This window comes from Formica exsecta, unplaced genomic scaffold, assembly GCF_003651465.1.
Source record: "Formica exsecta isolate Colony F162 unplaced genomic scaffold, ASM365146v1 scaffold359, whole genome shotgun sequence".
NCBI classification, from domain to species: domain Eukaryota; kingdom Metazoa; phylum Arthropoda; class Insecta; order Hymenoptera; family Formicidae; genus Formica; species Formica exsecta.
In genome coordinates, this window is record NW_021850836.1 from 184,851 (window position 1) to 198,545 (window position 13,695).

The 13,695-nt window shown below is 34.5% G+C and overlaps 3 protein-coding genes across 4 annotated transcripts; 1 reads left to right on the top strand and 2 right to left on the bottom strand.

Annotated features, from left to right (window-relative positions):
- The first annotated feature begins 340 nt into the window (after window positions 1-340).
- Window positions 341-3,056, top strand: LOC115238755 (protein phosphatase methylesterase 1). Its single transcript, XM_029812803.1, has 8 exons — window positions 341-790; window positions 905-1,094; window positions 1,163-1,272; window positions 1,572-1,805; window positions 1,989-2,054; window positions 2,143-2,477; window positions 2,559-2,691; window positions 2,869-3,056. The coding sequence occupies exons 1-8, from the start codon at window positions 714-716 to the stop codon at window positions 2,885-2,887; spliced, it is 1,164 nt and encodes a 387-aa protein (XP_029668663.1). The 5' UTR covers window positions 341-713; the 3' UTR covers window positions 2,888-3,056.
- Window positions 3,057-4,033: 977 nt separating this feature from the next.
- LOC115238753 (kelch-like protein 5) lies at window positions 4,034-8,623 on the bottom strand. The gene is made up of 10 exons (XM_029812800.1): window positions 7,621-8,623; window positions 6,975-7,136; window positions 6,492-6,805; window positions 6,121-6,216; window positions 5,859-6,048; window positions 5,499-5,723; window positions 5,248-5,410; window positions 4,742-4,954; window positions 4,494-4,665; window positions 4,034-4,397 (listed from the first exon to the last, which is right to left on the bottom strand). The coding sequence occupies exons 1-10, from the start codon at window positions 7,982-7,984 to the stop codon at window positions 4,329-4,331; spliced, it is 1,968 nt and encodes a 655-aa protein (XP_029668660.1). The 5' UTR covers window positions 7,985-8,623; the 3' UTR covers window positions 4,034-4,328.
- A 498-nt stretch (window positions 8,624-9,121) lies between these two features.
- On the bottom strand, window positions 9,122-13,633 carry LOC115238754 (mucolipin-3-like). 2 transcript variants are annotated; one of them, XM_029812801.1, is made up of 4 exons: window positions 13,377-13,633; window positions 12,989-13,292; window positions 12,148-12,433; window positions 10,347-11,813 (listed from the first exon to the last, which is right to left on the bottom strand). In XM_029812801.1, the coding sequence occupies exons 2-4, from the start codon at window positions 13,141-13,143 to the stop codon at window positions 10,347-10,349; spliced, it is 1,908 nt and encodes a 635-aa protein (XP_029668661.1). In that variant the 5' UTR covers window positions 13,144-13,292; window positions 13,377-13,633. The 2 variants fall into 2 exon arrangements, with proteins under 2 accessions (XP_029668662.1, XP_029668661.1); XM_029812802.1 differs by lacking the exon at window positions 13,377-13,633 and having other exon boundaries at window positions 9,122-11,813; window positions 12,989-13,143.
- Window positions 13,634-13,695: the final 62 nt, after the last annotated feature.

The following is a 13,695-nucleotide window of genomic DNA, read 5'->3' on the forward strand; positions in this document are numbered from 1 at the left end:
TTTCAAATGGAATTATATTAATATATTATTATTATATGTATATAAAAGATATATATTAATATTTTCAAATGGAATATGGAAGGTAGGAGGAAGGGAAAGTAACGAATGTGATTGATTATATACCAAGTTGTTTCTCTTATTTCGATATATGCATAGTTTTTTTTTATTCCATCATTTCTTAATTCTAAATTAGCTGTTTTTCTTTAACAGCTTTCCCCTTTTCGCACTGTTGTTGCTAGATATCAAAGAATCAAGCGCAATATATATATTAGGCTGTGTTCCAAAATTCACTGCCAATACTGGAAATCTACAGTTCACATAACGTATATTATAGATTTCCAGTACTGGCAGTGAATTTTGGAACACGGCCATAGTAAAAGGAAAACATCTGTTCACCGTACATACCGACGAGGTTACAATACTCGTCGATGGTGTACATACGCATATGCCTGATACGCCATTTGAGGTTCATCACGTCGATGTATATGACAGTGCATAGTATTGGATGTGTGCGAGTCTCGCATTCTTGACAATCTTTCGGCCGGTGGTTTTGTTAATATCATATATATTTCTCGCGCTTTTTTTTCTCCGCCATTTCGGTACGCATAATTATATCCTGCGGAGTATTTTTTTTTTTGCGCATGTGTGGCTACAAACATAAATTCTAAGCAACGTTTCCGATACGGTGCCACTGACGTTTACGATACATCAACATGTCTGCTCTTCAAAAGTCAATTTTGAAATCCAGGTTACCACCGTCGACTGTCAATTTTTCGGCATTAAATTCCAGGTTTGTATAGCTATCTGCGAAATTGTGTGCAAGCAAAATTGATTAGTTGAAAGATGGAGTGAATTATATTTCTGATTGCTACAAAATCATACAAGAATATGTCTTCTTTTTTAGAATTAATAAATCGAGATGCCAACGAAAGAGAGACTACGATCCGGTGCAGTGGAATCCGTACTTCGATCATTCCAAGGATGTGCCAATAGGACAGAATACATTTCATGTTTACATCAAAGGCACTGAAGGGCCATTATTAGTTTTATTACATGGTGGTGGCTACAGTGGTTTAACATGGGCAGAACTTACAGTAGGCATCATTTGCAAAAATTTTAATTACACGTAAAAAGAAAAAATTAATCACGGTATGAATTTTAGAAATCGATTATGACAATGGTATTGTGTAGAGTCATGGCTATTGATCTTAGAGGTCATGGAGATACTTACACTACAGATGATGAGGATTTGTCCGCAGATACTTTAGCATCGTAAGTAAATGTACTATATTTGTTTTAAGTATATAGACTTTTTATATGTTTGTATTTTTTGCGCAAGAAAAAGAATAATTATATGATTGAACCTTGTTAAAAATTCTTCAATATGAATGCAAAAAGAACTATGAGATTGTATGTACCTACAATTTGAAATTATACAAAGCATGGTATTAACAAATTTTATTTATTTTATAAATGTTATATGTTATATCAATATTTTCTTGTAAGCCATTCTACATATGATTTTAAGAAATCTTTCCTATTTTTAACAAATTACTTATCTTTTTATGTAGAGATGTTGCAGCTATTATAGATGCAATTGCACATGATACTCCAATAATTCTGGTCGGTCACAGCATGGGTGGAGCAGTAGCTGTGAAAGCAGCTCCATTAATTCCAAATTTATATGGATTAGGAGTTATAGATGTTGTAGAGGGTACAGCAATGGATGCATTAGCTTCTATGCAAAGTTTCTTAAGATCACGGCCATCTAGTTTTAACACTATATCTCAAGCTATAGAATGGTGGTTAGTATTCAATATATTTTTAATGTATTAATCATTGTATTATGACAAGTATGTTCCATAAATGATTCAACTTGTTCTTTGAAAATGACTAGTAGCGTAACTGTTAATTTATACAGCTTTGTTTACTTATAAAGTGAAGTTTTCAAATAAAATTAAGCAATCTTTTAATTGATCATTTTTCAGCATTCGTAGTGGAAAAATTCGTAATATACAATCCGCTAAGGTTTCAGTTCCTGGACAGATAAAGAAGTTAGTGAATTCTTAAAAATATTTAGGCTTTTCTAATATCTTTATATTAAAATAAATCGAGTTATGTGCAACACATGTGTCATTTCAGCATTGAAACTGGCAAATTAGCAACTCATGATATTGACTCATTGCCAACTGAATACAATACATGTGAATCTAATCCAGAACCAGTTTTACCACGAGATGATATTATCCAAGAGGAAGAGTCATTCAGTATGCCACCACCATCAGCATCTACGTCTTCTGCTATCTCTGCTAACAGAAAATATGTGTGGAGAATAGATTTGGCAAAGACGGAACAGCATTGGTTTGGCTGGTTTAAAGGATTATCAACGGCATTCTTGGACATCTCAGTTCCAAAAATGTTGTTGTTAGCAGGAGTTGATAGATTAGATCGTGAACTTACTGTGGGGCAAATGCAAGGTATATTATTTTGAAAACTATATGTCTGTTACAACATGGGTATTTAATATCTTATAATAAAATTATTTATGAAAAAAATAGGTAAATTCCAAATGCAAGTATTACCCGCATGTGGGCATGCCGTTCACGAAGACGTTCCGGATAAAGTAGCGGAAGCTATCGCTACATTTATGGTCAGACATAAGTTTGTAGAGCCAACCTCGGATTTTCCACGGTAAGCCAAAATGTACTTTTTACCTTCCGTATTTAGAATTTAATCATAGATATTTTTTGTAAGACTGTTTTTGGAAAGAGATAAAACGAACATTTTCTAGATTTCCAATAAATTTTAAAATTTTTATTTATGATTTATGAAAGATGTGTAATTTGTTATTATGATTGTTTTTTTTAGGACTTTCTCGGCTTGTTAAGAAAATAATTGAAAGACTATTGTAATGTGAACTTATTAAATGATGTGAAGGGTTTTTTGTTTTAATTAATTGATATGACGCTTTTATTTATTTCAAGAGAAGTTATAACCACCAAATATAGAAATGTACATCATACATGTGTAAATAAAGCTTGATGAGAAAAATAAAATGGTTCTTATATATATAAATTTTCTTCTTTTGTCAAAGTTTAAACTTGTCAAATTTTAATCTTTATGAAGTAATTAATGTAATTTAATATATAGACGTTATTTGAAGTATCTATATCTATAATACTTATTTTTCAGTTTCTCTCTCAACACTTATTTTATATCACTCATTTATAACAAAAATTAATCACATTAATTTATCATACATCTTGGAACAATTTCAAGATATTTATAAAAGCAGTATTACCTGTTATATTCTCTAAGAGAGAATAGTTCATATATATTTTATTAAAAAAAAAACGCCTTATTTTTAGATTATAATAGATACGAATTACATTACAACCATTGTCATTAGCAAACCATTATTACATTAAAGATTTATATAAAATCGCAGTATGTACAACATCGTAAATAAGCGCTGAAATAAATGTATGGCAGTTACAATGATTGGAAATTCCTTAATACAGTATAATAATACAAAAATGTGTAAAAATCCTATAAAAGTTGTTTATATACTAATAACTCCCGCACATAGGATGCGGAAACACTTGCCGCGCGGCAAAAGCTTGACGCGAGGCAGCTAATCAACTTTTCCATTAGAACGAAAAATTGATTGGCTACCGTCTTTTGCCGCGCGGCAAGCATTACCTATCGCATTCTGTGTGCGGGGGGAGGGGGATGATAAGAAGAAATGTAATCGTTTAAAACCGTTTCAGAAAAATAACACCGCAATTAATTTAACATGTACATGTAATATCACAAGAGAGAGCATATTGTATTATATTTCTGAAACGCCTAATTTACATCTAATTATGAATGTAGAATCATATAGAAATAAGTCTTATTGGTGCTAAGAATGATTTAAATGCCGGTAGCTAAATTTTTGACAATAACACAGGGTCCCGCGCGGCCAGCTTTGAGAGGAGCAACCTTTAAATATATGAACATGTTTATATTTCACAATATTATGCGGAAACACTTGCCGCGCGGCAGCTAATCAACTTTTCCATTAGAACGAAAAATTGATTGGCTACCGTCTTTTGCCGCGCGGCAAGCATTACCTATCGCATTCTGTGTGCGGGGGGAGGGGGATGATAAGAAGAAATGTAATCGTTTAAAACCGTTTCAGAAAAATAACACCGCAATTAATTTAACATGTACATGTAATATCACAAGAGAGAGCATATTGTATTATATTTCTGAAACGCCTAATTTACATCTAATTATGAATGTAGAATCATATAGAAATAAGTCTTATTGGTGCTAAGAATGATTTAAATGCCGGTAGCTAAATTTTTGACAATAACACAGGGTCCCGCGCGGCCAGCTTTGAGAGGAGCAACCTTTAAATATATGAACATGTTTATATTTCACAATATTTGAAGTATACATTTAAAATTATATTTTTATTCAATTATAAGAATAGTTTAAACACTTACGGATTCCCATTCATTGAGATGTGGATCATAGGCTTCTACCAGCGTGAGATATTGCTGACCGTCGTATCCTCCCACAGCTATAAGTCGGTCACCTAGCACGCACACACCGACCGCATCTCGGGGTACACTCATTGGTGCAACCATTGTCCATGTATCGGTTTTAGGATCATACCTAATGTCACGTTCCATTATGTACAACTTGAAAAACTTCGAATATATTTATTATACAATGTAATAGTATTTCTCACCTCTCTACACAGTCGAATCTGCTAGCGTTAGGATTACTGGCTGGAGCATCGTGACCACCAAGCGCGTAAAGACAACCATTTACTACTCCCACGCCTACACCGCCTCGTCTCTTCGACATGGGCGCACATGGTGTCCACTTATTAGTATGTGGATCGTAGCATTCTACAGTATTTAAACAGGAACTGATATCTCTTCCTCCTACAGCGTATAATCTGTCAAAATGTCATAAGTTTAAAAACTGCATTTTATAAGAATTTATTTTAAAAATATAATATTAAAGATTTTTTGAATTTAAATAATTATTTGTATGAAAATTTGCATTGAATAATGAACGTAATAGTAAAATTAATTTTTAGAAACCGGTAACCGATTTTTCGGTTCTAGACTGTGTGGTCTCAATTTCTTTCTAAAATATCATTTTGACATATATCTGAAAATTTTTTATAAAAGAATTTTTCCACTTTGTTTCTAAAGGTTAATAATTCATCCATATATCATAACTTACTTATCATTTAACACAGCTACACCGACCGTAGATCTTTGTATGGACATAGGGCATATTGAACTCCATTGACGCGTTGCTGGATCCCATCTCTCCACTGTATCAAGAAAACTCCAACCATCGTGACCGCCAACAGCATACAAGGGCCCACCTAAGACTGCCACTCCTGTACAAGAAATATTATTTGCCAAGTTATCATGAAATAAATGAATCACGCGTATCAATTTCGCAAATTTTCTCGCATCGATGTATACCTAAGCCATGACGATGCACATTCATGGGTGGTAATGTACTCCAGATATGAGTAGAGAAATCAAAGCATTCTACCGTGTTCAGCGTTTTTAAACCGTCTCTACCGCCCGCAACGATCAATTTCTTATCGACTACTACGGCGCCGAATTGCAATCTTCTGCCACTCATAGCAGCTAGAGATCTCCAAGCGTTATCGCGTAATGAAAATGCATCTATGGATGTAGCACCTGAAAGTTGTGTCGTTTTTATTACTTTGTCAAAAATTAAAATAGCATGAAATATATAATAATATTGATATTATATCACTGCATTTACTTTAATCGTAATTGATATTATAAATAATTTTGTATATAATGAATTACCTTTATTAGCATCCATTCCTCCGACAGCTAACAATGTACCCACAGTAGCTTTTCTCGGTTTCGTTCTTCCTGATTGAAGCAGAGGTCTTCGTTCAGGTAACAGATGATATTTCAATGCTTCCATTACTAATTCCTGTGCCATTCTTTGGTCTTTGAACATTTCATTGCTCTCAATATTGTCAGCTATAAACTGTTTTAATTTATTAGTTGATCTATATTATAGTTTCGCTGAGCAAAAGGGTCAAGCTGTTGATAAACTTACCGCAGGTGATAACAATGGTAATTTTACTAAACTTAATAATTTGCTGGCATCTTTGCTCCTGTTTTCTGGATCATGTTCCAGCCAAATCATAAGGGCCTGAAATAACATTGTGATAGTAATAATAGTTGTGTTACTCTGTACATTGAGCTTATATATTTTGATTACATATGTGAAATATTTACTTATAATTCAAAAAATATCTCTATGTTAATATATGTATAAAAAAGCATACATACATTATAATTATATATTTTTTAATATTTCACACAAAGTTTCAAAGTTTACTCGTTTTCTTAATGGATTATTTGTGTTTTGCAATTTATAATATTTACATTATAAGTAGTTTATATAATGCTTATAGCCAATCTTACATGAAAGATAGTTTCTTCTGAAGGAACATTAAGATCCTCGGATTCAAGTAATTTTGCAACTTCGTTGGCAGATAAGAGTAAAAATTCTTGATTTCTTGTAACTTCCATGAAATGTTTGGTAGTATACGCATGTGCATGTTCAAATAATTCTGTACAACCCTGCGTATCGGCAAACATCCGTATACCGAGGCAATTACTTGGATGAAGCTGTTTGACGAGAAATTGACAGCATGCTTTAATAACTGGATTTAATTGTAATAGGCATGCGGTTGCAAGAAGGGTCTCTACACTATCTTCCTGTAATTCTATGCAGCCTGCATATAGACATAAAACATATATTATGAGGAATTATTAACTTTAGTGAAAATGGCGTAAAAAATTATAGCTCTTAAATGTATTTTTGTCTTTTTTCAATATAATATTAATTTATTAATATTCCTAAAAAATGTTCTTTTAGATCAAATGTATTTCAAATAGAATTACCCGTATAACAATAAAGAACCAAAGCCCATAATGCATCTCCATCTACATCCATTAATTCTATTTCATTTTGTGCCGACTCTCGTAGAGAGCTTGTGAACATGGCAGCAAAATATTCTGAACCAGCACTTAGTACTAATCGATGGGCCGGGACGCGCTTATTTCCTATAGAAAATGTACAAATTAGAAAATATAAAAGTATTAATATTTTAAATAAATATTTCAAATTACATGTTGAATATACTTTCAAATATAAAATGCAAGAATATTTTCACATAGAATATACTTTATTTCCAACTATTAGTTAGAAACTTAGAACAATAGCCACAATAAATTATTAACAATAGCTCCAAATAAACAACAATATAATAAATCAACAATAATTCCAAATTATTAACAATTTTTAATAATAATTATATATTTATTAATAATAAAATAAGTTTTGATTCTTGAAAAAAAATAAATCTTTAAAAAGTTAAAGTATGGATAATATAATAATATTTCTTATCTATTAATGGAGATACATATTTCGTTATTAACTATTATCATATGAATGATCTTAGCAGTTGACAGTTTACGCGTATCGACACAGATATATACACGATATCCACTCTGTTATCAAACAAAGCATCCGGCCCGGTCCGCTCACCTGCGATCAACGTAACGTCTGTCAGCTGTTGCCTGTGCAAATAACTTTCCATCACTCGGAGGCTGCTCTCTGCATGCTTCGGCGAAATGGACACGCACGACATCATACTGGAGATGCTATGTTCGCTGGCGTCCTTATCAAGGCCCAGCGGAAATTCCTGTTGCTCGCCTTTATTGTTCGTGATTTTTGCGGGAGAGTTTCCCGCTACTTTCGACGATGACATTTTCATCCGCAATCGCTTATCGTCGCGAGAACGACGACGATCGGAAGGAACCCACCAACGAGGAGACGGGACGCCGTCTTTCAGGATACGTCGAGTTGATGTGTAAACAATAGATCGTCCTAAGTCGCGGTCAATGACCATCTGCTATTTCATCCCACGGATCAGCGCACTCGACACTGACCGATAATACTAATTGCCAGCTGCTACTACTACTACCTACTAATGCACTACGCTGGTACTAGTCGCTCAGCAGCTGTCAATTGAGATCGCTCGCTATACGATATGCGACGCCCGTACATCGCTCGAAAATAAACAAAGAGCCGAGTACACAGTCGCCAGCCGCCAACTTTGATACGAGAACGCACGAAGGTGCACGATCCTTTATTCGCGTTAACTCCCTCTTTTTAACTATTCCTCTCCTTTCTCTAATAGCGTTTCCGAATGAACGGGTTTTAATCCATCCCGGATCAATTTATTATGAATTCAAGTCTTTTATTCGCAGAAACGATGCAATGACGTCATTAATCAACCTTGGGTTGATCAAACCTACTTCATTCGAAAACGCAATAAATCTCATTATAATGCATGTATGCTATTATTGATATCATTTGTATTAAAACAAAGTATGTATTGAAGGAATACAGGATTGTTTACTATTGGGGGCGTTATATATGTAGCCTATAGGCTTTGCGCATTGAAAAATAAAATATTAGACCGTCAAGGATTCCCTCCCCCTCTCAAGGCTTCTATCAAAAAGACTAAAAAATAATTACAAAACAGTTATATATTTATTAATATAATATTCAATGGCACAATATTTCTCATTTAAACATTTAAAATTAAATGTTTTTCTTTTAATTACATTTAAAGATATATAAATGCAAATGAGGTACAGTTAGAAGAATTAGAAAAATGTAAGACGTTTTTATTGTACTTCAATGTAAATATATAGATATATTTCTTTGGATATATAATACTCTCTCTCTTTCTCTCTCTGTGTTTTTGTGCGGGTTTGTCCTATGAACCCGGTCTATATATGTACAAGCGCAAATATATAAGATCCACTCTCTCGATACAAAGATTATATGCTCTTCAATATAATACAACATACATCATATATAAGAGAGAATTATGAGTATTATAATCATGTAGTTCATTATTACGTGAATAATTCACATTATTTGATTATTAATTATATGATCAATTTTATGTTGCCTCTCTCTCTCTCTCTGATTCAGTATAATACATTATAGTTCAATCAATCCAGATTTTTTTTGCTTAAATTATATATTATACATATTTTTTTATATAATAACTTTGGTATATATAACACTGCATTGTGCTTTATGTAACAAAATGAAGCTGCAACACTTGTACGAGGTTTCTAATCACTTTACTTTCCTATATGTAATATTATATATTGTGTACTTATCATAAAAGCAGTGTATTTATGTTATATATACATTCTTTATAATTTTTTAAAGTGTCAGAAAGATATATTACAGTTATAAAGTACAATAATAAATCTATAGCATGTGTTACAATAGACACAAATGTACGTTGCGTGATACACATATATGTGATTGTTAAAATGAAATACTGTACTTAAATTTTTAGCAGATTGATAAAACAGTGGTCATGTTCAGCAGAACTCTTATATTAGCGTTTTATTAGTGTTACTCTGCCAACAGTTTAAAGCTTTCTGTTGAGTGCGTTTTTCTTGTCACGTTTGTTTACTACTTTGCAGCACGCGCGCGTTACGCCTATGATATATGAATGGATTATTATACATTGAAAAAATTGGTATCTATTTAACTAATATGCTGGAAGTTTAGGGATTACTAGGAGGCGTTCAGTAGAAAATCGCTTAAATGTTGCGTTTTCTGTTGCAATCAATTATTTTATATGTATTATAAGAATTAAAATAAAAGAGAAATCTATACATTTTGTATGTAATAAAATAAAGATTTTTCTCAAATGTTACATTGGGACTAAACTTAGATGGCAATAACAGAAATATATCGCGATAATACGTGCAGTGCATGCAGTACTTGCTACAAAATCAACGTTAGTAAAAATACTTTGTCTACATATTTGATTGTACCAATCAATTAGAGCTGATTTCTCTCAAATTGTTATTTGGTAATCTGTTTTTTTTTTATCATAAGAATCGGAATTATATTAGCAATATAGAAATTACTTTATTTTTAGCATACTTAATTAGTTATAAAATAATTGGTCATCTTTTTGCTTAAAAAAGTTTTTTTAAAAATATATTTATAATTTTCACTAGAAACATAATTTCTTATGCGAGTTAAAGAAAGACGAATAATCGTGTATAGCTATGAAATCATATTACATATAACTTTTCTTTCTTTAGAAAGAAAAAATAAATTGTCAATCAAGAGATTATTAAACCAAGGACGTTGATGTAACCGTCCTAGTGTCGTACCGCGTATCTATAGTTGCACCATAACATCTCCAAGTACTTTCCATTAATGCACTAGATGCAGATGCCTCCACCGTACATTTGTTCGGACTTGGTCGAGGGATCTGCGACCGATTCCGAAAAGGATCCGTAAAAGGGCCTTTTTCGACAACAACAGAATCGATCGAGCAACTCTGTTAGATCGCTACTCTCGGAGTCATCCCTGAAGATACCGCTCGACGCTTCTTCCGTGCACGGAGCTATAAACGTCTGCAAATCGTTCCTTGGGAAACCCTCGCGATAATAGATCTTGATCGTATCGTACGCATCCATTATCACAGAAATGAAAAGACTTAAGACGACATAAATGTACAACGAAATGAACGAGTATAAATAGATTCTAGAAAACCACCATAGTATTGCTGACGATTTGGAAGACGTGATGGAAAACGTGGCAAACATATCATCACCGTTGATCAACGCGAATAAGCACTCAGAAGTGGTCGCAAGAGAACGAAATTTCATATTATACGGACCGAGCACCAGCCAGCCACAAAATGTGAAACCGGCATAAATGAGGATGGCGCATATAAGGAATCTTGCCACCTTCGGCGTCGCTTTTTTCAGAGTCAAGATAACGACATTGTACGTCTTGAAGAAGCCGAGATAGCGTAACACGCCAAACCACACCAGCAAATTGCCGGTGCCGAGAAATATGCTGCAGATATTCCAATGATCGCTCTCGGAATGTTTCCGTTCAATTTGCTCCTTTATGATGGTGCCAATAATGATCAATAAATCATTGACGATGATCATAATGTACCAGAAATTTAAAAATTCTAGTCGGCCTTCGAGGCTCAGCGCCATACCATACGTCTTCTTGAAAAAATTGATCGTCTCGAACTTCAGCATCTGTGCCCTATATATTGCTCGCGAGCACAACAGCAAGGAAATCGCGCAGATTAGTATGACAAGCAAATTTAACAGAGTCCTCAGCGCCGATTCGATGCGATTATCCGTGATATAGCGGGTGTCACCCTTGCATTGTAATTTCCTGGCCTCGGCGTCTAACGAGAGCAGCATCTGTCCATCGAAATCGCGATTATCAAAGTCGATTTTGATGTTGAAACGATAACAATCGGGCGGTGTCATCGGTCCGGCCGCTTTTAGGTTTACCGTCTTTAGAGCAAACTTGAGATGGGCGCGTACCAGCGCGGAGAACTTAATATTTATGTTTCTATCCCGCAGAAAATTGTGCGACGATTTAAATGTATCGAATACTTCGAGACTGATGTTTACACAAGTTTTTACAATCTCGCTGTCGAACACATAACTCTCGTTGAAGCCAAATATAGTGCCTTCCTTGTACTGGTAAAGACATAGAACTACAGGCCCGACAGAATTGTCCTCGGCGATATATGAGTACGAACCAATGGCATCGTCGACGTTGTAGAAGCCATGCAGAGCGTAATCAATGGCATCATAAAAATTGCTTCGTTTGTAGATGGCCAACGGTCCCGTCGCGGGTGGATATGCAGGTACCTGAAACGTTATTCAAAATGACATCATTCATAGCATGAGAAATAGTGATTAAAGTATAGAATTTATATATATTTCTCATTATATTACAATTGCAGTAGCAGTAATAATAATATCTAATCGTTATCGAGAGGCTAAGAAGTAAAGTGGTCAGAGCTGCAAGCAGAGGCAATGCAGTAATTATTTAATAATTACTTTTACTTAAGATTGCTTAAAGCATGCTGTACAATTAAAATATAATTTGTATGCTATTTTCATTATACCATTTTTATAGCATCGAGCAACAAAAATATCATTTAGATTCACAGATATGTGAGTAAAGTATGCGATTATATACCTCTTGAGTAGAATCCCATCCCATTAAAAAGAGATGGGAGAATGTGATTCGATTGTCCCAAGTATAATTCACGTGCATGTAATTGCTATGTGCAAATAAACAAAGCTGCATAGTCACAAGGATTATCTTAACGACTTGAACGACAAATTTGTATGGGAAACGCCGTTTCGCCTGCCACTTCTCAATTGGATTCATAAAGAAGAACCGCAGTTTGCGACGCATCTTCTCCTCCGCCAATGTCGTGATCGGGCAAGTTTTGCATTCCATTGGAGTAGAATGACTTTGCCTATAATGCAATACAATAGATAGTATTATCTATATTATTTTATATTATGGAATTCTTTTTAATATGATATTAGCATTTAATTATTTTGGATCACAAGTAAAATTCCATTATAATAATCAAAATATATAAATAATAAAAAAATATATATATATTAATTATATGAAATTAAAAATTTATTTATATTTTTGTTGAGATAATTATATAAAATTAATGATCTTTACATTTTCGTTCAATTACGTTACAAAACAGATAATCTTTTTTGAATTTTTCAACAACACGCTATCTATCAAGCACCGTTACTGTCAACTGATTATCAGAACGTAGTTTATATTGAAACAAGTCGAGCACAATGCTATCAATATATTTTAATGTGAGCGAGCAGAGTCCACTTGGTCGAACCACAACAAAGAAACGTAACGACATCAAGAATATGCCACATAGAGACACGCGCGATTCGCTTAATTATCGACGTGATTTAACGGTTCTCGCGATAATTATGCGTACACATAATCTTGGCGAATAATCTCGATAAGCGCGCTCGCTTTATGCACAAACCTCGGTTCGTCGACTTCGTTCAGCAACGCGTTCTCGCTCGCGATCTCGTCCTCGCTTTCATCGCCGTGGCTCCAGGTGCGATTCTGTAGATTGTTTCCCACTGTGGTGTCCTCGTGCTGGACTCTCTTGCGTACTTTCGTTGGACTTTCCTCCATTCTTCAAGATTCTGATTTAACGAGTCGATAAGCGAGCTCAGGTAAAATGCGTCAACAAATGAGAAACGAGCAGCCTCCTATCCCGCAGAGTCGTCGTCGTCCCACTCTCCGACTGGCGATGAGACATCTAGCTGTTCACATACGTAGATCTGTGCAGCAATGCGTAAGAGAATAATATTACGATCCACGTCAGACAGCGTTGAACGTGAGGTTAAGCGTTAAGTATCACGTACCAGGGCGTAGCGTGTAATTGACAGATGTGACGATCCCGAATTATCAGCCATCGCACGCCATCCGACTCGATGCAACGACCGAGCTCGACTGGCCAACGTGCGCCAGTGATTGGCTGTCAGCAATGATGCCAGAAGACATGACGCAGCAGTGACGTCAGACGGAGGGATTCTACTGCACATGCGCGATAGTGAGTAAGAGTCAGGTGACTCTCAGCAGCATACATATCTTATGGAGATAAATGGTATCCTTAGGCCCACATATTGTAGGAAAGAAAATATTTTCTAAAAAATTAATAAATTCTATTAATATTATAAACTA